General features: G+C 43.5%; 1 protein-coding gene across 1 annotated transcript in view; it reads left to right on the top strand.

Annotated features, from left to right (window-relative positions):
• LOC143033815 (HAUS augmin-like complex subunit 3) overlaps positions 1–26,516 on the top strand; it is a 137,715-nt gene that overhangs the window by 23,440 nt on the left and 87,759 nt on the right. Inside the window, exon 6 of the mRNA XM_076199319.1 lies at positions 4,414–4,556. Coding sequence (XP_076055434.1) covers positions 4,414–4,556 — 143 coding nt within the window. The remainder of the gene's footprint in view (positions 1–4,413; positions 4,557–26,516) is intronic.

The raw sequence follows: 26,516 nt of genomic DNA, 5'->3' as shown, positions 1-26,516 counted from the left end.
CAGCTGGCTTACCTCACACTTTTCTCCATCTTATTTAACTATCTCCAATCCCTGACCCACCACCCTTCCATTCACCTCTTGCACCACCCCATCCATGTATAAATTGAACAGCCAGGGCGACATAACACATCCCTGACAATGTCCCACCTTTACCTCGAACCACTCTCTCCATTTCTAATCCTGAATCCTGACACACCCACTACTACTCTCGTAAAACTCTTACATACATACATATACCAAGGCTTTTTCCCCCTTACTAGGGAGGTAGCCAAAAAGGAAAAGGCATAAAATCATTCCCACCCATTCCATCCCTGAAAACACTCCACAACCCTCCACCCTCCCTCCAATCTTAGCACCTCCTAGATGACGGGTCATCCCTGCACCCTGTCCACTGCCCTGGGTCAGGAGCAGTGTCGCAAGACACAGCACATCCACAGCAAGGCCGCTTCTTTAAATCGGCGACCCCCCCTCTCCGTCCCCCCATATAAAGGAGAGGACGGGGAGAAATCCCTTCGGGCTGCGTCAAAATTTTGCTCACACATACTACCTCACCCCCCATCCCCCTGTCCATTCCACCTCATGCATCACAACATCTTCCATATACAACCATTCTCCATTCACCCCTGTCTTCTGTCATCTCCTGTCCTTCCTCAATCGACATTCCCCTCTTCCCCAAAGCTCCCTTCACCCCATCCATCCATCTCATCCTAGGATGTCCCCTCATGTTCACTCCCTCTACATCTGCCTTCCATACCTCCTTTACTAGTCTTTCTTCACTCATTCTTTCCATGTATCCAAACCATCCTAATACTCTTTCATCAACCCTATCTCCCAACTCCCTTTCCACCCCTGTTCTCCTCCTCACCTCCTCATTTCTCACTCTATCTAGCCTAGTAACCCCCATCATACTTCTGAGACACCTCATCTCAAACACATTCAAACTCCTTCTCTCTTCTTCTCTTATTATCCCTTCTCTCCCTTGCCCTCTCTTCACTCCTGAGAACCTCCCAACTACACTCCCAAACTCTCACTTGCACCTCCCTCTCAATTTAGTTTCCCTCAAAGCTAACACATCCATCTTTTTTTTCACAAACATACTACCTATCTCTTCCCTTTTACTCTTATCTGTACTACATCCACACACATTAAAAGATCCAAACCTTAGAGTACTGGTTGGAATACTCCTAGACCTGCCTTTACCTTTTTTTTTTTTTTTTTTTTTTTTTTTTTTTTTTTTTTTTTTTTTTTTTTTTTTCCAGGAACAACCCCTGTGGGGCTACAGGGAGAAGGATGCTTAGTCTTAATCCCCATCCTGTTTTTTTGCCTCTTACGATTCAAGTGGGTATACTTGGTGGCAGTATTCTATCCCCCACCACAGGGTAGGTGAAAAAAGGAAATTAATATTCAGAGAAAGGGAATTGACAACATCAAAAGTGACAAAATTCTCACATTGAATGAGAATCAGACAAGAAACAATGGTCTCAAACTGTCTGGAAATAGATTCAATTTGGAAGTAGGTAGAAACAACTTTGCCAACCGTGTAGTTAATGAATGGAATAAACTTCCTGCACAGGTAGTGCAATGTAGTTCAGTTCGAAGCTTTAAGAATCATTTAGATAAACACCTAAGCAAGATGCTGTAATGATTATAATTTATTTTATATTATTTGTTTTTGTTTTATCATCATTTGTCTGTCTGATTTTCATTTATTATTAGTTATATGTCAATTTATTATTTACTATTCACCTGTTTGTTTATTATTTAACTATACCTATGCATTTATTTATGTATCTTATTTATTTACATTATTATAGTTTTTATTTATTTATTATTATTATGATTTTTTTTTCACATCCGACCTAGATATGGACCAAAAGGTCTCCTGTTGGCATGCTCCGCCTTTGTAATCCTTTGAAATGGTACAGGACAGCAACAAGGGGTTGGGGGACAGCATAATGGAGGGACAGTCGCAGTATAATGAAAGGGTCATCATTTCTCTGTGAACAGAGTCCTCCTCTATCACAGACAAAATGATGTGTGGCTCTGGTCCATAGGGCTGTCCTATATAGACCCTAAAGTATCAACTGCATGGTACTTTGCCACAATAACATGCAGCCAATACCCCAGATGGTGTACCAGCTAAGATAAGTGTAGCAAATACACAAAGGGGATAATAAAGACAACAATTTACAAGAAAATTGTACAACTTATATTTCATTATGTGTACAGTGGTTAAGTGAAGTGGCCTTGCTGTGGATGTATTGTGTCTGGCTACATTGCTTCTGACCCAGGGCAGTGGGCAGGATACAGGGATGAACAGCCACCCATGAGGAGCTAAGATGAGGGGGTGGAAAGTATTGTAGAATGGGTGGGAGTAGGTATGCGCCTTTCACTTGGTTACCTCCCATATAAGGGGAAAAATGCTCATGGTATATAGATAGATATAGTGATCCCCATTATTCACGTATAGTGGACACACCCCTTAAAAATGCATTAGAATACCCTTTTTAATGGCACAAACTTTATTTTAACTCCTATATTGTGTTTTAAAGTGAATAAATGTTAATATTCCATTTTTTATTCATTCGTGGAGTGGAGGTGGAGGTTGAATGTTGATTGAGAGAAGCAAGTAAATGCCTTGAGGGGATTAAAAAGTGTAATGAAAAATAGACATTTGGGAATGGATGATAAGAGGAGATTGTATGAAGGGGTGATTGTGCCAACAGTACTGGGTGAGGTAGAAACATGGAGCACAAGAGAGGAAGAGTTTAAATATGTTTGAGATGAAATGCCTTAGAAATATGGGAGGGGTTACTAGGCTGAATAGAGTGAGGAATGAGGAGGTGAGGAGGAGAGCAGTGGTGAAAAGGGAGTTGGGAGATAGGGTTGATGAAAGAATATTGGGATGGTTTGAACACATGGAAAGAATAAGCAAAGGAAGATTAGTAAAAGAGGCGTGGAAGGCAGAGGTGGAGGGATGGAACATGATGGGGTGACCAAGAATGAAATGAATGGATGGGGTAAAAGGTGCATTGAGAAAGAGGGGAATGTCCATTGAGGAAGTAAGGGAGAAGACAGAAGATAGGGATGAGTGGAGAATGGTTGTGTATGGATGATGCTGTTATGCATAGAAAGGTGTAGGTGAGGGATTGTGTGAATTAAATTTTGACGCAGCCTGAAGGGATTTCTCCCAGTCTTCTCTTTTTCTGCATGAGAGGATGAAGAAAGGGGGGGGGTCGCTGATTAAATGAATCGGACTTGCTGTCAGATGTGCTGTGTCTTGCTGCATTACTTATGACCCAGGGCAGTGGGCAAAATGCAAGGAGGGGTGGTAAATGGGAGTGGAGTATATGGGGATGAAATGGATAGGCGTGGATGCCTTTGACATTTGCTGCCTCCCTTGTAAGGGGTAAAAGCCCTGGGTATATGTATTTTGTTGATTTTATTTTATTCATTTACATAAGAGAGGGGGACTTTGAATGTGTTTGAGAAGAGGTGCCTGAGAAGTATGATAGGGGTTACTAGGCTGGATAGAGTGAGAAACATGGAGGTGAGAAGGAGAATGGGGTTGGAAAGGGAGTTGGGATGGTTTGGACACATGGCAAGAACGAGTGAAGAAAAATGAGTAAAAGAGGTGTGAAAGGCAGAGGTGGAAGGAATGAACATGAGGGGGTGACCTAGGATGACATGGATGAGGTAAAAGGGGCATTGGGAAAGAGGGGAATGTCTGTAGAGGAAGGATGGGAGAGGACATTCTCCCTTTGTACATCTCATCACTTTACACTTATCCACATTTATCTTTTTTGTACACCTTCCCAAAGTGTCACTAACTTCCTTAATCCCTCTTCAGATCCTGTGACAAGCACATTGTCGTCAGCAAACAACAACTGGCTTATCTCCCACTTTTCTCCATTTTCTTTAACCATCTCCATTCCCCAGCCCATTATCCTTGCATTTACCTCACATATTTATAAGAAGAATCATAATGATTTAAAGGTTTAAATGAGGAAAAAGGGTATTTTTAAGGTTTTAAGTACTAGTACCTAGATGTGTAGGCCTAGTTGATATGCAGGAGAATCATGAATACACATTAGTTAGGTTCCATGGGAAAAGTGGCACATATGTGGGGTCACAAATAGGCAGGAGTTCTCTGTAGTTGTTACCAATTTAGTTGTGTTAATGCAAATAATTTTGTGATTGCACACCTGCACTTTCTTGCATGAACACATTGTGTGAGGGTTTTCATGCCGTGTGCAATGTGTAATGAATATTTACTTGTGCACAAGTATATACAATTGCACTTGCCCAGCTCAGATGATAAAGGTCTTTTTAAATGTAATATGTATGTAAGTATAATGCCACCATGAATATATCATAAATTAAAATAACACTTTTATAATAAATTTTGAACAGAATATGCGAGAACTGTCTGGATCTGAAGATACTGGCGAGTACCAGATAGTAGACTTGCAGCAGCTGGATCTCCATCTTGTCAAGGGAGCTGGTGAAGCAGCTTACAGGCACCATGTTGCTGAGCTGGATCGCCTTAGTAAACTGTAAGTTGTTATTAGTGTGTGCAACAGAAACTTGGGGGGACGTTTGGAGTCTTTATTAATAAGTGGGTTATGCATACAGAGGTGAGTCACAAGAGGAGAGCTACATGCTCACAGTAAGACGGACAGTTCTAGGCTGACTTGGGGGTAACGTCGTATTCCCTGCGCAAAGGGAATACGACGTCCTAATATGCCACGTCCTACATATTTATCAATGAGGGCCTTGTGCCCAAAGAGTCCTTGTAAACCTATGGTGCCCTGCTCGTGTCGAACGCCAGGGCCCATAATAACACTATACCATACCTCCCCACCCTCCGTGCTCGCACGACCACAGCGAGGGGAATGCTTACCCGCAAGCCCGGGCGAGCGGCGGAGGCGGAAGTGGGGGGATCCGCGCATGAGGACGGCATGTCCTCCATTGAAGGAAGGGACGCAAAGGGGCGGCTTCTCTCAAGACCTGTGGTCGCTCCCGGAGATGGCGGGGCGTCAACACGCTGTCGGACAGCGCCGGTCCTCGTCAGCGGAAGGGGCGGTGCGGAGCTTCCAATACGGAGGGATGGAGTTGCGTAGGGCGCAGTAGTCGGACGGGAGCCCGGAGGTCACGCAGGTCAGCGGGTGACCGTAGGCGGGGCTTATCCGTGCCACAGCCCGTAGTCTTCAGAGCGCTCCGTCGGTGTCGGCGGCTGGCGATGGGTCGTCACTGCGGAGCGCCGGTATTGCCGGTGACGGAGTTCCTGACGTGAGGAGGGGATGAGCGAACGATGGTCCGTCATCCACGAGAAGTGGGGCCATCCAAACAGTCATGGCTTGCAATTGGGTGCGGCCCAGATGGCAGCAAGCGTCTCCAGTGGTAGTGGCGTATCAGGTTTCGGCATCCGTCGGAAACCGTAGGCTACACTGGACGAGGCGGTAGTTCAGTCACGCATATAAACTGCGTCAGGGGCGGAATCGAAGGGGGTCCGCGCACGAGGACGACAAATCCTTCGCCGAGCGGAGAGGTCGGCCCGGTGTTCGAAAGGCGCCAGCACGGGCGGCGGCGACAGAGCTCGCCTTACGATGGGCGTGACGATACCTTGCTGCACCATTGAGTCAAGTCTTCCTTCGCTTGAACCTGAAATGCGAGCGGTATCGGCCTGGGCGTGTGGGAGGCGTGGGGCGTTGCGTCGGCTTGCAGGTGGGTTCTCACGAAGGGGGGGAGAACCATGGTCTTTCCTAGGGGGGGCCATGCTGGAGTCGTCCTTGGAGACCAGGACGTCACTCAAGTACCGTAGGAAGCAGTCGCAACTGGCGGCCGGGAGCTGTCCATGGGCAATGTCAGCTCGGCGCACCTGTTTGCGTATGTCATCGCCAGGACAGGGTCCGGGAAGTCGAGTGGGACTGGCCAAGCCGAAGGAGAGGAGGAGCGGTCGGACCTCCCCGTGAATCCGCATGGCGGCGTTGCGGTCCCTGTCTCCGACGTTGAGGTGATCCGGAAGCGTTCGTTGTGGGGGGCTAGGTGAGATATGTCGGCCGCGTCATCGGCACCAAGAAAGGCGTCTGTAGGCTGGTTCCAGATATCTCCAACGTGCCTAGGTGCCGAGTGCCTATCCCTGTGATTCCGCACCTGTGTTGTCAGGCAATACGGCACGGGCACTGACAGGTGGCGAAGGGCGGTCACCCAGAAGTGTCCCGTTGGGGGTGGGGGCGTCACGTGAGATACGTCGACCGCGTCGTCTGCACTGAGAGCGGCGGCTGCAGAGCTCTTGATATCTCCAACATGCCTAGGTGCTGAGGGCCTATCCCCATGATTTACACACCTGCAAAGGGCAGCACATTGCGGGCGCTGACAGGTGGTGGAGGGCGATGGTCCAGAAGGCATTAGGACGGCAGGTGCCAGTCCTTCCGGGAGAAGGGGCGGAGAGTGCGTGCGTCTGGCGGGGGACCCCTTGCATAGTGACACGGTGTATGCGTGCAGGTCCTACTGGGCGTCCGAGACGGTCCCCTTCAATGCCTCCGGTGGGCGGCAGTGGTGTCGACTCCTCCTGTGGTGACGTAATTGCCACGGGTGTGCAGAGGCAGTGTGGCAGTTCCTAGGCTGGGTGGGTGTGGCCTGTGCGAGTCGGCTAGGCCCCACGCAGGTGGCACTCGCGGTGAGCAAGGCAAAGCAGGACAAAGGCCTCCTTGTTTGCGCGGCCTGCTTTGGCCTGGGCCCCGTGCAGGGTGACGTCCGCAGCTAGCAGGGCGGAGCAGTGGGACAAGGGCCTCTATGTTCGCCCCACTACGTGCACGAACGCACGCCACTATCACTATCACACGATTTTGCACGGTCCAGTGCATGCTCACTGTATCGGCACTGCACTCACGGTCCAGCGTGTTCACTGTCGCCTATCGATCTAGTTCCGTCAGTACGCGCCACTGATTCACGTATCGTCCCATGTTTCATTGTTGCACACTGCAAGCAATTGCAAGCATCCTACTCACTGCGCCATGTGTGCAACAGAAACGCGGGGGGACGTTTGGAGTCTAATAAGTGGGTCATGCATACAGAGGTGAGTCACAATAGGAGAGCTACATGCTCACAGTAAGACGGACAGTTCTAGACTGACTTGGGGGTAACGTATTCCCTGCGCAAAGGGAAAACTATGCCACGTCCTACATATTTATCAATGAGGGCCTTGTGCCCAAAGAGTCCTTGTAAACCTATGTTGCCCTGCTCGTGTTGAACGCCAGGGCCCATGATAACACTATACCACAATTAGTAAACTGTAAGTTATTAGGCACTTCTGGCATTGGAATGGACTATTATCTTATTTTTAACCCTTTCACTACCAATGAGGAAGAACAGTGTGAGTTTAGGAAAAGATGTAGATCAAGTATTGGCAGTACAGTAGATACATACATATACCAAAGGCTTTTTCCCCCTTACAAGGGAAGTAGCCAAAAAAAAAAAAAAAAAAGGCATAAAAACCATTCCCACCCATTCCATCCCCAACATACTCCATCCCCATCCACCACCTTCCCTCCCACTTGGCACCTCCTGGATGACGGGTCACCCCTGTATCTTGCCCACTGCCCTGGGTCAGAAGAAGTGTAGCAAGGCACAGCACATCAACAGCAAGGCTGCAACATTAAATCAGCGGGAAAAAAAATCCCCTCATGCAGAAAAGATGGGGAGAAATTCCTTTGGGCTGTGTCATTTTATTTTTCACACATACTCCCTCACCCCCCATCCCCCACCCACTCCCCCTCATGCATCACAGCATCAACCATACACAATCATTCTCCATTCTGTCCTCTCCTATCCTTTCTCAACATTCATTCCCCTCTTTCCCAATGCCCCTATTACAAAGGATTACAAAGGCAGAGCATGCCGACAGGAGACCTTTTGATCCATATCTAGGTCGGATGCGAAAAAAAAATCATATTAATAATAAAATAATAAATAAAAACTATGATAATGTAAATAACAAATAAAATACATAAATAAATGCATAGGTATAGTTAAATAATAAACAAACGGGTAAATAGTAAATAATAATAAATTGACATATAACTAATAAATGAAAATCAGACAGACAAATGATAACAAAACAAAAACAAATAATGTAAGATAAATTATAATCATTACAGCATCTTACTTAGGTATTTATCTAAATGATTCTTAAAGCTTCGAACTGAACTACATTGCACTACCTGTGCAGGAAGTTTATTCCATTCATTAACTACACGGTTGGCAAAGTTGTTTCTACCTACTTCCAAATTGAATCTATTTCCAGACAGTTTGAGACCATTGTTTCTTGTCTGATTCTCATTCAATGTAAAAATTTTGTCACTTTTGATGTTGTCAATTCCCTTTAGAATTTTAAAGACCTGTATCAAGTCACCTCTGAGTCTACGCTTTTTTAGGGAAAAGAGATTCATATGTTTTAAGTCGATTTTCGTATGATTTATTTTTGATATTTGGAATCAGTTTTGTGGCTCGCCGTTGTACTTTTTCCAGTCTGTCAATGTCTTTAATGAGATTCAGTGAACATATGGAAACAGCATATTCCAAATGTGGACGAACTAACGATTTATATAGCTATTACCCCCATCCATCCATCTCATCCTAGGCCACCCTTTCATGTTCACTCCTTCCTCCTCTGCTTTCCACACCTCTTTTACTAATCTTATTTCACTCATTCTTTCCATGTGTCCAAACCATTCTAATAGTCTTTAATCAACCCTATCTCCCAACTCCCAACACCTACAGACACTGTGAAACACAAGTACTCAAATTTAAGGATCACCTTGATATGAGAGACACACAAATACTTGCTGTCTTAGTGAAGAAACAAGGATGGAAGAGAAATGGAATATACTAAAGGAAATTTATAATGAGGGTGTGATCAAATATGTTCCACAACAAAAGCAAGAAAGAATATACATAAAAAACTGGTACAACAAAAAATGTAGTGAAGCCAAGGATAAAAGAGACAAAGCCTGGAAAAAAAGACAAAAAAAAGAGCAAATGGCAAACATACATCAAACTAAGAAATGATCATGTAAAAATATGCAGGGAGGAAAAGAGAAATTATGAAAAGGAAATTATAGAAAAATGTAAGGATCGGATGAAGCTATTTTACAAACAAGAAATAGAAAAACTACGCCAAGGAAATCATGAATACACAAGAGAACAAGAAATGGCAGAAATTATGAGTACATACATATACCAAGGCTTTTTCCCCCTTACAAGGGAGGTACCCAAAAAAGGAAAAGGCATAAAATCATTCCCACCCATTCCATCCCTGAATACACTCCACACCCCTCCACCCTCCCTCTTATCTTAGCACCTCCTGGATAACGGGTCATCCCTGCACCTTGTCCACTGCCCTGGGTCAGAAGCAGTGTCGCAAGACACAGCACATCCACAGCAAGGCTGCTTCATTAAATTGACGACCCCCCCCCCTCTCTGTCCCCCCATGCATAAATTATGAGTAACCACTTTAAATCCGTTTTCACAATTGAGAACTCGCCTAACTGTGAAGGAATAGAAAAACAGAATTCCCCCCCAAATGAAGGAAATAACCGTAACAAAAAAGGAAATCGGTGACCAAATAAAAAACCTAGATGTTAGAAAATCGCATGGTCCGGATGGAATTGCAAATTGGATACTGAAGGAATGCGTGGAGGAACTAACAGATAAAATACACACTATAATAAAATACATACAGTGGCCGCGACAAGTTTGGGCGCAAAATTATAGGCGGCCAAACTTTCCGCTAAACTCAAAACATGCGAAAAATACAACTTTTCGCTATTTTTCAATGCTAGCGTTTGTACCCGTATTTAGCCAAGACAATACGCACTACTTGGCAACTCTGTTTAGGCGCACTCGATGTCACGTGGAGTCAGTTTCTAAACATCTCTCACGGGGAGTAGTGTTTTTTTTGCGGTGGTCTCTGTTTTTGTGCCTTGATATCTCCGTAATGGGAAGTGGTAAAGAGCTGGAAAGAGACACAGTTGTTACAATCATAACCCTCTATAAGGAGGGTTATAAGTGTAAAGATATTGCTACTCGTGTGGGAATTGGAGTGCGTCAAGTGCAAAAGTGGACCAAGAAATTTCGAGACGGAGGAAGTGACATCATTCCTACTCCAAAGCATCGCTCTGGTCGGCCAAGGAAGATATCAAATCGTACTTCTACGGTTATTAGGAGGCAGTTAGATAAAGATCCAACGCTCACAGCTCGAAAACTGAAAGAAAATAACCCTGCACTGCTGCATGATGTGTCTGTAAGATGTATTTCTGATCATTTAGCCAAAGATTTACAATACTGTAGTTGCTGTGCTAAAGTTCTTCCCCTCCTAAGTTCAAAAAACATACGTGATTGCATAGCATTTTGCAAGAAATATAAGGACTGGTCCTCAGAAGACTGGGAACGAGTATTGTGGAGTGATGAGTCAACGTTTGTGGTGTCGTCGGGCTGCAGGTCGAAGCGTGTGAGGCGCCCCAGGGGGTCTGACCCTAATGACCCTCGCTATACAGCTAAAGTGGTGAAACATGCTGCAAGTGTTATGGTGTGGGGATGCTTTGCATATGGTGGAGTTGGCAATTTAGTGTTTCTTGCACAAAATGAGTGTAAATCAGCACACTTATTTCGAGTTATTGTGTGATAACCTGCCTGAAAGTTTTGAAAAGTGCAATGCTAGTTGGTTTATGCAGGACGGAGCTCCTGCTCATACAGCTCGGTCTGTTACCCAATGGTTAGAAGACTGTGGTGTTGATTACTTCAAAAAATGGCCTGGAAATTCTCCAGACCTAAATCCCATTGAGCACGTATGGCATATAATTAAAAAACAGCTTCAAGATCGTGACGTCTCCACTGTAGCTAAGCTAAAAACAGAAATACAGGATATTTGGGATAATATTATTCCACAACACGTACAAAACCTGGCAAGATGCATCCCGGCACGTTTGGAGAAGGTCATAAAGCTTAAAGGAAAATCGCTTGGTAAATAAGGTATGTAATAAGCCATTTATAGGTCTTTAAATGATTATTTAAATGTCACAAGTGTTTACATTTGTGTCTCGTTAATTACGCGCCCAAACTTTTCGCGGCCACTGTTCATATACCAAGGCTTTTTCCCTCTTACTAGGGAGGTACCAAAAAGGAAAAGGCATAAAATCATTCCCACCCGTTCCATCCCCGAAAACACTCCACACCCCTCCACCCTCCCTCCAATCTTAGCACCTCCTAGATGACGGGTCATCCCTGCACCTTGTCCACTGCCCTGGGTCAGAAGCAGTGTCGCAAGACACAGCACATCCACAGCAAGGCCGCTTCATTAAATCGGCGACCCCCCTCTCCATCCCCCCATATAAAGGAGAGGACGGGGAGAAATCCCTTCGGGCTGCGTCAAAATTTTGCTCACACACACTACCTCACCCCCCATCCCCCTGTCCATTCCACCTCATGCATCACATCTTCCATATACAACCATTCTCCATTCACCCCTGTCTTCTGTCCTCTCCCGTCCTTCCTCAACAGACATTCCCCTCTTCCCCAAAGCCCCCTTCACCCCATCCATCCATCTCATCCTAGGACGTCCCCTCATGTTCACTCCCTCTACATCTGCCTTCCATACCTCCTTTACTAGTCTTTCTTCACTCATTCTTTCCATGTGTCCAAACCATCCTAATACTCTTTAATCAAACCTATCTCCCAACTCCCTTTCCACCCGTTCTCCTCCTCACCTCCTCATTTCTCACTCTATCCACCCTAGTAACCCCCATCATACTTCTCAGACACTTCATCTCAAACACATTCAAGCTCCTTCTCTCTTCCTCTCTTATGTTCCATGTTTCTGCTCCATACAGTGCTGTTGGCACAATTACTCCTTCATACAGTCTCCTCTTCGCATCCATTCCCAAATGTCTATTCCTCATTACACTTTTTAATCCACCAAGGCATTTACTCGCTTCTCTCGATCTACATTCTACCTCCACCTTTACTCCACCTTTTCCTGCCACATTTACACCCAAATATCTAAAACTATCCACTTCCTCCAGTTGCTCTCCGTTAATGCTCACTTCCAGATTACTGCCACTTTCACCCTTTGTACATCTCATCACCTTACTTTTATCCACATTTATCTTCAGCTTTCTTCTATCACACACTCTCCCAAACTCTGTCAGCAACTTCCTCAATCCCTCCTCCGATCCTGCCACAAGCGCAGTGTTGTCCGCAAACAAGAGCTGGCTCACCTCCCACTTTTCTCCATTTTCTTTAACCATCTCCAATCCCTGACCCACTACCCTTGCATACCTCTCGCACTACCCCATCCATGTATAAGTTGAACAGCCAGGGTGACATAACGCATCCTTGACGAAGTCCCACCTTTACCTCAAACCACTCACTCTCTCCATTTCCAATCCTGACACAAGCTCTACTACTCTCATAAAAACTCTTAACAGCTCCGAGAAGCTTTCCTCCTATCCTGTATATCCGCATAACCTCCCACAGTGCCTTTCTGTCTACCCTGTCATAAGCCTTTTCCAGATCCATAAAAGCCCAAAAAACATCCTTCCCCTTTCCTATAGCTTTCTCACATATCTGTCTTACCACAAAAATCTGATCTACACAACTTCTACCCATCCTAAATCCACACTGTTCCTCACCAATTACTCCCTCTGTTCCTCTTCTAATCCTCTCAATCAAGATCCTCCCATAAGCCTTCCCAACTACACTTAACAAACTAATCCCTCTGAAACTACTACATTCACACTTGTCCCCCTTTCCCTTGTAAAGTGTAACTATACAAGCACTCCTCCAGTCCTCCGGCACTCTACCTTCTCTCCAGCAAACATTAAATAACCTCACCAACCAGTCCACCATCACTATACCTCCTTTTTTAAGATATTCTGCATGGCATCCATCCAGACCAGGTGCCTTACCTGCTTTCATCATCTTAACTGCTGCCTTCACTTCATCCTTCCTTATTTCTCCTCCATTCTCCTCACTCATCACTCTCATTTTCTTCGCATTTCCCACTGCAGCTATCTTTCCCTACCTATCCTCCTTCACATTTAGCAACTCCCTAAAATATTCTGCCCATCTTCCCCTTACTGCCTTCTCCTCCATTATCATCTCTCCATCTGCACCTTTTACCTTTTCTTCTCTACTTAATTCGCCTCCTCTTCCTCTCTTAATTTCTTTCCAAAACATCTTTTTATTACTTTCAAAATTTTCTGTCATACTCTTACCCCATTTTACATCAGCTCTCCTCTTTGCCTCCTTTACCTTTTTCTTTACTTTTCTTTTCTTTGTACGTCTCATATGACTCCCTTGTCCTATTTTGTAACCAATCTGTGTAAGCTCGCTTCTTCTCTTCCACAACCTTCTTCATTTCCTCATCCCACCATTCACTAACCTTCCTTCTATTTCCTCCCATCCTTCTTGTTCCACACACCATCTTTGCACACTTTATAACTCCTTCCTTGAACCATCCCCATTCCTCCTCCACACCCAGCTCTACTCTATCCTTTACTCCCTCCCACTCCTCCTTCAGCTTCTTCTTGTACTCCTTCTCCTTTTCCTCTTCATTTAAAGAGTTCATTCTAAGCACCTCCCTACCTTTTGTCCCTTTCCTCTTTCTCCATCTGTCCTCCACTCTCAACTTACCTTCCACCAGAAAATGATCTGATATTCCCCCACCCTCTCCCCTTAGTACATGTATATCCTTAACTCTTCCTATCATAATCCTATTTACCACTACATAATCCATTAAAGCTCTATCTACCACCCTTCCCTCCACCACCCTCTCCCATGTGTACTTATTCTTGACTTTCTTCCAAAACACTGTATTTGCTATCATCAACTCTTTCTAGACACATTTCCACCATCAACTCTCCACTACGATTCTTTCCTGGAACTCCACATTTCCCAACCACTCCATCAATTGGATCCTTTCCTACCCTAGCATTAAGGTCTCCCAGTACTATTACATTTACACTTCTCCCCAAACCCTCTATGCACTCATTTAAATCTATCCAAAAGGCCTCCCTTTCTTCTACACTCTTCTCACTGCCAGGCCCATATGCACTTACAAAAACCCACATCTCCCTTACCAGTTTCACCTTCATCCACATTATCCTTGAGGAAACCTCCCTCCACTCCACTACATGTTTACCTATCTCTTCACTTACTAGTATAGCCACCCCTTCCCTCCCTTGCCCTCTCTTCACTCCTGATAACCTCCCACTTACACTCCCAAAGTTACAATCGCCCTTCCCTTTCAGCTTAGTTTCACTCAAAGCCAACACATCCATCTTTCTTCTCACAAACATACTACCTATCTCTTCCCTTTTACTCTCATCTGTACCACATCCACGCACATTAAAAGACCCAAACCTTAGGGTGCTGGTCCGAGAACTTCCAGACCCTCTTATGCCTTTGCCTTTACTTTTAGGAATGTGCCCTGTGGGGCTACAAGGAGAAGGATGCCTAGTCCCAATCCCTGTCCCTTTCTTCTCGCCTCTTACGATCCAAGTGGGAATACTTGGTGGTAGTATTCTTTTCCCCCACCACAGAAAAAAGAAATACTCAGAGAAATGGTACAGGACAGCAACAAGGGGTTGGGGGACAGCATAACAGAGGGACAGTCATAGTATAAAAGTGTCATCATTTCTCTATGAACAGAGTTTTCCTCTATCATAGACAAAAGGTGTGTGGCTCTGGTCCGTAGGGGCGCCCCATATAGACCCTAAAGTATCGACTGCATGCTACTTTGCCACAATAACAAGCAGCCAATACCCCAGACGGGGATAATAAAATACTCGCTCAAAGAAGGAAAAGTACCACAAGACTGGAAAAATGCAAACATTGTACCAATATATAAAGGAGGAAGTAAGGAAGATCCAACTAACTATAGACCGGTCTCCCTAACAAGCACAGTAGCTAAAATATGTGAAAAAGTGATCAAAAGTAGATGGGTTAATCATTTGGAAGAAAAATCTATACTAAACCCAAGCCAATTTGGATTTAGACAAGGAAGATCATGTACTACAAATCTAATCTGCTTCTATTCGAGAAAAATAGATATAATAGATGAGAGAGATGGATGGGCAGACTGTGCCTATCTAGATCTGCAAAAGGCATTTGACAAAGTATCGCACAAAAAATTAATAGGAAAATTAGAATCAATAGGTGGCATTGCAGGTAATTTATTAAAATGGATGGAAGACTTCCTGACTGGGAGAAAAATTAGGGTGGTAATTAGAGACAAATACTCGAAATGGGAAGAAATGATAAGTGGTGTTCCACAAGGGTCAGTACTGGCTCCAATTATGTTTGCCATATACGTAAACGACATGGACGCAGGAGTTGAATGTTATATGAATTTCTTTGCAGATGATGCAAAAATATTAAAGAAAGTATCAACAAATGAGGACTGTGACTCATTACAATCAGACCTGGACACAATCTGGAAATGAACTCAAAAGTGGGAGGTGAACTTAAATATCAAGAAGTGTAGCATAATGGAGTTTGGTAAAAGCAAAAACAGAATTTCAAAAAATTACAAAATTGGTGAAAATGAAAAAAAAAAAAAGTGCACTCGGAAAGAGACCTTGGAGTGATAATCAGCAATGACATGACACCGGACAGGCATATAAACAAAATGGTAGGTGAAACATACAACCTATAAAGGTTAATGAAAGTGGCATTTGAATACTTGGATGAAGAAATGATAAAAAAAAATATTAGTCACATTGATTAGACCAAAACTGGAATATGCAGCAACACTATGGACACCCAGTACTAAAAAGAATATAAGGAAACTAGAAAGAATACAGAGAGCAACAACAAAGTTGGCACCAGCTCTTTCTAAATTAACATACAAAGATTATCAAAGCTAGAACTACAGACAATAGAGCAAAGAAGAGAAAGAGGTGATCTACTGACTATATATAGAATCATGAAAGGAATGGAAATCCTTGACAGAAAAGATTTACTAAAAAATGACAATGGAAAAACAAGAGGTCATGAAAAGAAACTCAAAAAGGACAACTATAGAAGAGATAGAAAAAAGAATAGCTTCCCACACAGAATGCTGGATATATGGAATAACTTAGATGAAAAAACAGTGTGTGCAAATACTATTCATGATTTTAAACTTGATGCTGAAAGATACAAAGACGGGTCACCACGAGCATAGCTCTCTTCATGTTTAATACAACTAGGTAAATGCATACATACATACATATACCAAGGCTTTTTCCCCCTTACAAGGGGGGTAGCCAAAAAGAAAAAGGCATAAAATCATTCCCACCCATTCCATCCCTGAATACACTCCACACCCCTCCACCCTCCCTCTCATCTTAGCACCTCCTGAAAGACGGGTCATCCCTGCACCTTGTCCACTGCCCTGGGTCAGAAGCAGTGTCGCAAGACACAGCACATCCACAGCAAGGCCGCTTCATTAAATCGGCGAACCCCCCTCTCCGTTCCCCCATTGCATAAAATGAGAGGACGGGGAGAAATCCCTTCGGGCTGCTTCAAATTTTGCTCTCACATACTACCTCACCCCCCATCCACCCGCCCATTCCACCTTGGATTGTAAGAGGCGAGAAGAATGGGACGGGGATTGGGACTAGGCATCCTTCTCCTTGTAGCCCCACAGGGGAAATTCCTAAAGGAAAAAAAAAAAAACTAGGTAAATGCAGCCTCCACAAACACAGCACTACAAAAACACACACACACTGACAGTCGAATGAATTGGATGTGCCTGAGAATGCTCTGCGAGCTTACACTAAAATCTAGCGATTCATCAACCAAACATTGGTGCTTTACCTAGTTGTAAACAGATGGTGAGTGGAAGTGTGATGTAGTAAAATGATTAAGTTTAGCAAGAATAAAAAAAAAAAAAAGGGAAATGGATGATAAGGATGACAAACCGACATATGCTGAGACAACCAAATTTAGAATAGATACGAGTAAGTATGAAACGCCTTTGGGAGTGGTTAGAAAAAAATTGTAATATTGATAGTCCTAGATATGAAGATGAATTATTCCATGGATTCAGAACAGAAAGAGGTATGGATCTCAAAAGCATACTAATAAACCAAGAAATGTGTGAAATGAAAATGGAAATTGTTGAATGGAAAAGGGAACATAACCAGTTATACAAAGAAGTAAGTGAATTGAGAAAGGAAAATTCACTATTAATTAAAGAAATGGAAGAAATGAAAAAGGAACTGGCTATAGTTAAAAAATGATAATGAAAAGAAGAAAAATGATGACCTAAATATAAATGAAACTTTGTTGAGGGAAGTTAATGAGAAGATACTAATAGAGGCAGGCAAAGTTGGTGGGAAAAAAAAAATTATGGAAATTAAAAATCAAATGAAAGACGACAAAGAAAAAAAAAATACTATTTAAAGAAATAGTCAAAGAACAAATGAACGAAAGTACAAAGGACACTGTGATAGAAGTACATACATACATATACAAGTACATATAGACATACATACATATACATATAGAAGTAATAAAGGAAAAAAGGGATTGGGTAAGAGACACAATAGACAAAAAAAAATAATGTATTGTAATCTGGTATCAAAGAGAAACATGGACTAATAAGGTTCCAAAGGGAAAAAGAGGAGGAGAATATAGTGACAGAAATACTAAAAGAAATACAGGAGGAGCCACAAGAACTTGAAAAGGGAATTGAAGAAATTTACAGAATGGAAAAATATTTTGAAGAAAGAATAGACCTCTCAAAGGAAAACTTGATTTGCAGAGGATAGCGGAAGAAATATTAACAAACGCAGGAAGACTAGCAAAAAGTAATACATACATATACCAAGGCTTTTTCCCCCTACAAGGGAGGTAGCCAAAAAGGAAAAGGCATAAAATCATTCCCATCCAGTCCATCCCTGAATACACTCCACACCCCTCCACCCTCCCTCTTATCTTAGCACCTCCTGGATGACGGGTCATCCCTGCACCTTGTCCACTGCCCCAGGTCAGAAGTAGTGTCGCAAGACACAGCACATCCACAGCAAGGCTGCTTCATTAAATCAGCGACCCCCCCTCTCCGTCCCCCCATGCCATTTCTATTTCTTCTGTGTATTCTGTTACCTTGACATAATTTAAGTATTTCCCACATTTATCTTCAAGTTCCTTCCCCCCAAGGGCCCAGTACTTTGATGTAGTTGAGGGGATTGTGTGAAGCAATGAAGGATCAAGCAATGGCAGCGGGGTAGTCTTTCACCCTGGTAGGTTTGACCATGCTGCTAAGGTTGACCCAGAGCTTCCAGACGAAATCTGTTGGCCACCTTTTCACCCTCAGCCTAATATTCCATTTTTCCCTCCTTCCACTTCCAGTTTGTGCTGGCACTAACTGGATAGGTAATAGATGGGCGACCCCTCACTCTTCCCCTTGGTGAACTCGCCTATCCCTCTTCTTCATATTGCCTACCCAGCTCTACACTCCAGTCTTTCTCTTGTACTTACTGGGAAGGTTCTGGCAACCTGGTGCCTTCCAAGCTGCATGCTTGAACCCAGTCAAGTGGGGATGTATACCGTGAGGTCCCTACTCCCTGCGAGGGCCGAAAGCCCGCCGACTGGGGAATACATGTTTGTGAGGAAGGTACCTGGCTGCTGACTTCCTTTCCCCCCTTTCCAGTACACATGCAGGATGACTACGCTGGCCCCATTCTTTATGGGACAAAACTCCAGAGGACAAATCGGGTTGTCAAAGTCTACAGCTCAATTCCGAGGTCCTGCATGTGTAAATGACCATATTCTGGAACTTTCTGGTCCTATGGGGAACTTTCCTTCACCTCCCAAGGCATTGGGAGGCCATAGTATCTTTCTTCCATGCATTTCTCTTAACTAACTTTTAAATATGGCCACAAACTGGCACCAATACCTCCACCCCCAGACCCTCCTGATCCTCCTGACAAACCTTGGCCTAACCTGGACTCCTCTCTCGGCACAACCAGAGATAAAGAAAAAGGCAAATCTCAGAATAAATCTATCAAGCCCCAGATGGGAAAGTCAACAAACATTGAATATCTTAGAGTTCTTCACATTGAAGATATTCCTCTTCAATGTAACTATGAGATTATCTCAAATACCCTTGGCGACTTTGGTAATATCTCATAAATTCGAATGAACTTCCTTGAAAATAAACAAAAGTGGGAAGCTTAGGTTAATTTTAGTAAACATGAGGATGCACTCAAAACCAGCTGTAACATGGCAGCCTAAAAATATGTGAATCTGATTTATGAGGAGCTTTAACAGACAGAGTTCCAACTAATCTAGACATATATGTACCATCTGAATGGGCTCCAGCTATTGATCAGCAACTAGATGATTACTCAAGGACTCCCAATCCTCTTATGTGGTTGATTGCTACAGCAAAGGAAGAAAATTATGATTATTACAAATTTAGCAGATACCTCCAAAAGAAAGTAGGTGGCATTAAAAGTGGAGACATTTCCTGCTTTGGAAAATTCACTGTGCTAGTACATGCAAAATCCAAAATGCAAGCCCAGATGATGCTTCTGATGCAGATTAAAGATAATGAAATGCTTAAGGAGATCAAGCCTCATTTAAACTTTAGTTATGGAAGAGGAGTCATCTTTGACAAAGATCTGTATGACTTGACAGAAACTGTAATCCTGAACATGAGCCCCTCCACAGTATGGAAAGTAAAAAAGGCATCTAACACTGGTATGATAATTTTGACATTCATCGACTCTGACATACCTTCCCACGTAACATTTGAGAACGAACGGGTGAGAGTAAGACCCTTCCACCAAAGACCAATGCAATGTTTCAATTGTTTTAAGTATGGCCACTCATCAAAAGTATGTAAAAATGTTAAACTCTGTATTAACTGTTCTGATCTTCATCACGATACATGTTCCAGAACTCCCAAATGTGTAAACTGCCAGCTAGAACATAAATCTAACGATAAGAGCTGTGAAATATTCAAATTTGAGTTGGCAGCAATTGATAAAGCAAATGCTGAACACATAAGTGTTGGCTATGCAAAAAAACAAATAGGGCATTTTAACCCCTTCCATACGGTGCCGCACACGTAGGCGTCATGGACTTAGATCTCGGTGGCAGCAACCAATGCCAGCCGTACGACGTGTCGTAATAATACTCGCATCATAAAATATAGTCACCGCTTATATCGATCGTTCTCTCTTCACCCGTGAATTTTGATAACCATAGAAAATGCGATTACAAAAGAATTAGAAAGAATGTCATTATGGAGGGGCGACTACAATAAATATAATCAAGACGCCGATATGGCAGCCTCGCGAATACACTCGCTCCCCATGACGCCTACGTGTGCGGCACCGTATGGAAGGGGTTAAGAGCTATGCGAGAGCTCTAAATCCACTACCCCTCACTACCACAAGGGGATCAGTGGTTGCACCCCCTCTAGCAGGTGCATCAACCCCTGTGGTAGTGGCCCAGCCATCTGGGTCAAGTGCTCATCCTGTTGAGGCTAGAGCACAACCCTCCAAGGAGGACAAGATAGCCCGAAAGAAGAATGGAGCTTCAATTAATGATGAGAGACCTTCATCCCCCACTCCTCCATCCTTGCCTTCCCCATCTCAGGCATCATCATTACTTGATCTTGGGGAGATCATTCAGGATCAAAAACTACCTCGAACATTAGACATGGAAGTCAATAATACTAGTACATCAGATAACCGTAAATGTGAGAGACCTCCATCACTTTCTCCTAAACCAAAAAATGCCAAAATAAGCTCCTCATATAGATATAAGTCCTTTCCTCATGGAATTCTGATATAGTAACCAACTCCGAATCACAAAAAAAAACCAGGTACCACCAAAACTTATAATATAAAGGCTGAGATTCATGAGGAACATCTCCATCCATCAAAGAAACATGCAAAAAAAGGAATGAATGCTGGCAGTAAACCCAGTGTTTCAAGACCAACTCTATCAAACAGTACAGCAGTTAGAAGTAGTCCCACCTACAAAATAAGCAGTGCCAATGGGAAGACCACACAAAAAGTCTTCCAAAAACAAAAACTAAATTTCATATCATTACTACAATGGAATTGTCAGGGTCTATGGGCGAAATATGAGGAATTTAAACTACTAATACATGATATATCACCTACAGTAGTTTGCTTACAGGAGAGCAAATTAGACCAAAATACTTCCTGTCCCAGGGAGTACTTCGGTTATAGAACCCCATATAATCCTCAAGAAGGAAGTCATGGTGGAAGTGTTCTATATGTTCGCCATGACACTCCTCAAATAACTGTTCATTTGCAAACCCCATTACAAGCAGTTGCAGTGTGTAGATCTTGGGAGAAGAAGGCACACAGTATGTTGAAATATGAAGATATGAAAAATCTTTTCCAACAGCTTCCACAGCCTTTCCTCATACTTGGTGATACGAACAGCAGACACCCCTTATGGGGTGATGTAGTAGCAAATGCTAACGGCAACATAATAGCATCCCTCATAGAAAATGAGGACATTGGATTACTCAACACAGGAGAGCCTACTCATTTCCATATACAAACTGGAACATTATCATGTATTGATATCTCTATAGCCAGCTCGAATTGTCTAACTGATTTCAGTTGGAGAACTCTGGATGATTGGCATACCAGTGACCATGCACCTATTGTAATTGATACCGGTTTTGATCTTCCTACATATAGATCACCAAGGTGGATCTTGGAAAAAGCCAACTGGGAAAAATTTCAGGAGCAGAGCGATATAGAGAGAGATGCTGACGACTTCCAGACAGTGGATAGTGCAATTGAGCTGTTGAATGGAACCTTCCACTCTGCCGGCACCAATTCCATCCCCAAGTCTACAGGTTTATTTCGACGTCGACCAGTTCCTTGGTGGTCCAATGAACTCCAGGTGTTACATAGATTAACAAGAAGATCTTTTACCAGATGTCGTAGACACCACACAGAGGAAAATCTAATTTTTTATAAGAAAAGTAGGGCACAATTTCATAGCACAGTAAAGGCTGCCAAATGTGCTTCATGGACATCATATGTATCCTCAATAAATAATAGAACTCCACCTTCATCTGTATGGAGAAAGCTCAGGAAAATTGCGGGGAAGTTGGCTCCAAATCCACTCCCAGTATTAAACGTAAACGGACATATTTTAACCAGTGCTGTAGACATGAGTGATTCTTTAGCCACTCATTTTGCAAATATATCCAGTAAATCACAAGTCTCACCTAGATATCAGTATCAACTCAGAGAAGAGGAAAAGACTAGATTTCTCTACCAATAAAACTGAGTCTTATATTAACCAACCATTTAGCAAAAAGGAATTTGATTCAGCCTTGTCATCATGTAATAATAAGACTCCAGGCCCTGATGAGATCCCTAATGCAATGGTGAAAATGCTTCTATTCATACAAAGAAATTCATTTTAGTATTATTAATAGAATTTGGCGTGACACTAGTTACCCAACAATATGGGAACTCAATTATCTAGCTTTTTTAAAACCTGGAAAAGATAAATTTTTAGCAGCAAGTTACCGTCCTATTGCATTGACCTCTTGCCTTTGTAAAATCATGGAAAAGATGGTTAAAACAGGGTTGGTATGGTATTTGGAGAAGAAATATATTTTTTCTCCAAATCAATGTGGCTTTAGAAGAATGCACTCGACAACAGTAGTCTTTGACATGGAAAAGGCATATGACACTACATGGAGGCATGGAATCCTGATAGCCATTCATAGAGCAGGATTGAGAGGTGAACTGCCTTTATTCATTCAAGCTTTCCTGGCTCAACAAATCTTTCAAGTTACATACATATACCAAGGCTTTTTCCCCCTTCCAAGGGAGGTAGCCAAAAAGGGAAAGGCATAACAACACTCCCACCCATTTCATCCCTAAATACACTCCACACCCCTCCCACCCTTCCTCTCATCTGAGCACCTCCTGGATGACGGGTCATCCCTGCACCCTGCCCACCGCCCTGGGTCAGAAGCAGTGTCGCAAGACACAGTACATCCACAGCAAGGCCGCTTCATTTAATCGGCGACCCCCCCTCTCCGTCCCCCTTTGCATATAAGGCGAGGACGGGGAGAAATCCCTTCGGGCTGCGTCAAAATTTACTCACACATACTACCCCACCCCCCACCCCCCGCCCATTCCTCCTCATGCAGTCACAACATCATCCATATACAACCATTCTCCACTCACCTCTGTCTTCCGTCCTCTCCCTTCCTTCCTCAACAGACATTCCCCTCTTCCCCAAAGCCCCCTTCACCCCATCCATCCACCTCATCCTAGGACGTCCCCTCATGTTCACTCCCTCCACATCTGCCTTCCATACCTCTTTTACTAGTCTTTCTTCACTCATTCTTTCCATGTGTCCAAACCATCCCAATATTCTTTCATCAACCCTATCTCCCAAATCCTTTTTCACCCCTGTTCTCCTCCTCACCTCCTCATTTCTCACTCTATCCAGCCTAGTAACCCCCACCATACTTCTCAGACACCTCATCTCAAACACATTCAAACTCCTTCTCTCTTCTTCTCTTATGTTCCACGTTTCTGCCCCATACAGTGCTGTTGGCACAATCACTCCTTCATACAGTCTCCTCTTCGCATCCATTCCCAAATGTCTATTCCTCATTACACTCTTTAAACCACCAAGGCATTTACTCGCTTCTCTCAATCTACATTCTACCTCCACCTTCACTCCACCTTTTCCTGCTACACTTGCACCCAAGTATCTAAAACTATCCACTTCCTCCAGTCGCTCTCCCTTAATGTTCACTTCCAGTCTACTGCCACTTTCACCCCTTGTACATCTCATCACCTTACTTTTACCCACATTTATCTTTAGCTTTTTTCTATCACATACTCTCCCAAACTCTGCCACCAGCTTCCTCAATCCCTCCTCTGACCCTGCCACAAGTGCAGTGTCGTCCGCAAACAAGAGCTGGCTCACCTCCCACTTTTCTCCATTTTCTTTAACCATCTCCAATCCCTGACTCACTACCCTAGCATTCACCTCTCGCACCACCCCATCCATGTATAAGTTGAACAGCCAGGGCGACATAACGCATCCTTGACGAAGTCCCACCTTTACTTCAAACCACTCACTCTCTCCATTTCTAATCCTAACACATGCTCTACTACTCTCATAAAAACTCTTGACAGCTCCCAAAAGCTTTCCTCCTATCCCATAAATCTGCATAACCTCCCACAGTGCCTTTCTGTCTACCCTATCATAAGCCTTTTCCAGATCCATAAAAGCCCCAAAAACATCCTTCCCCTTTCCTATAGCTTTCTCACATATCTGTCTTACCACAAAGATCTGATCTACACAACCTCTACCCGTCCTAAATCCACACTGTTCCTCACCAATTACTCCTTCTGTTCCTCTCCTAATCCTCTCAATTAAGATCCTCCCATAAGCCTTCCCTACTACACTCAACAGGCTAATCCCTCTGAAACTACTACATTCACACTTGTCCCCTTTTCCCTTGTAAAGAGGAACTATACAGGCACTACTCCAGTCCTCCGGTACTCTACCCTCTCTCCAGCAAACATTAAATAACCTCACCAACCAGTCCACCATCACTGAACCTCCCTTTTTCAACCATTCTGCATGACATCCATCCAGACCGGGTGCCTTACCTGCTTTCATCATCTTTACAACTGCCTTCACCTCATCCTTCCTTATTTCTCCTCCATTCTCCTCACTCATCACTCTCATTTTCTTCGCATTTCCCACTGCAGCTATCTTTCCTTCCCTATCCTCCTTCACATTCAGCAACTCCCTAAAATATTCTGCCCATCTTCCCCTCACTGCCATCTCTTCCATTATCAACTCTCCATCTGTACCTTTTACCTTTTCTTCCCTACTTGATTCGCCTCCTCTTCCTCTCTTAATTTCTTTCCAAAACATCTTTTTATTACTTTCAAAATTTTCTGTCATACTCCTACCCCATTTCACATCTGCTCTCCTCTTTGCCTCTTTTACCTTTTGCTTTACTTCTCTTTTCTTTTCTTTGTACGTCTCATATGACTCCCCTGTCCTCTTTTGTAACCAATCTGTGAATGCTCGCTTCTTCTCTTCTACAACCTTCTTTGTTTCCTCATCCCACCATTCACTACCCTTTCTTCTATTTCCCCCTGTCCTTCTTGTTCCACACACCATCCTTGCACACTTTAAGACTCCCTCCTTGAACCATCCCCATTCCTCCTCCACACCCATCTCTGCTCTATCCTTTACTCCCTCCCACTCCTCCTTCAGCTTCTTTTCGTACTCCTTCTCCTTTTCCTTTTCATTCAAGGAGTTCACTCTAAGAACCTCCCTACCTTTTGTCCCTTTCCTACTTCTCCATCTATCCTCCACTCTCAGCTTACCTTCCACCAAAAAATGATCTGATATTCCCCCACCCTCTCCCCTTAGCACATGTACATCCTTAACTCTTCCTATCATAATCCTATTTACCACTACATAATCCATTAGCGCTCTATCTACCACCCTTCCCTCCACCACCCTCTCCCATGTGTACTTATGCTTGACTTTCTTCCGAAACACTGTATTTGCTATCATCAACTCTCTTTCTAGACACATTTCCACCATCAACTCTCCACTACGATCTTTCCTGGAACTCCACACTTCCCAACCACTCCATCCTTCCCAACCACTCCATCGATTGGACCATTTCCCACCCTAGCATTAAGGTCTCCCAGTACTATTACATTACTTTCAAGTTAAGGTGGGTAATACATACTCAGACAGAAAATGTCAAGAAGAAGGTGTGCCGCAGGGAAGTGTTTTCAACGTCACATTATTTGCTTTGGCTATTAATGGAATATCATCTGCCATTCCTCATGATATCCTACACACACTCTTTGTGGATGACCTGTTCATATCTTTTTCTGGAGCAAGAATGGTTATGGTGGAAAGGAAAATCCAACTGACAATCGATAAGATTACACTGGCCTGCGAAGTTTCAAAGGTAAAGCATCTGATAACTGATTCTAGGGTAATTTGCTATGCAGAATCTAAAAATCACACTCATTTTGTTCAATCAGGTCACGTTTTTGAGATACGAGGCGGTAAAAATAATTAAAAACGCCATTTAGTTCTATTTATTCCCTTTAATTTTGGAAAAAAAATTCTTGACAAAAGAAATAATTTTTTCTTGCATAGTTCAGAAGATAAAGAGGATATATTACAGAAAATCTAATCATGGATGAAGGGCCTTTTCAGTGACTTTCTCCTGTGTTGGGCAGCCACCACGTCTCGTTTCAAACACCAACAGTAGTCCACAAGAAAGTTCACATCCCACCGGCCTTGGTAGCGTTCTTCCATGACACGAATATCCTGGTGGAAACGTTCTCCCTGTTCCTCACTGAAGTCACCACAGTTCTGAGGGAAATAGTCTAAGTGGGACCGTAGAAAGTGCATTTTGACTGACATGCGAGCCCCTAATTTTT

Source organism: Oratosquilla oratoria, chromosome 16 (assembly GCF_046742065.1).
Source record: "Oratosquilla oratoria isolate Oo_2021 chromosome 16, ASM4674206v1, whole genome shotgun sequence".
Taxonomy (NCBI): domain Eukaryota; kingdom Metazoa; phylum Arthropoda; class Malacostraca; order Stomatopoda; family Squillidae; genus Oratosquilla; species Oratosquilla oratoria.
Note: the sequence above shows the minus strand (reverse complement) of the source record. Positions and strands in the feature narration are given on the sequence as shown.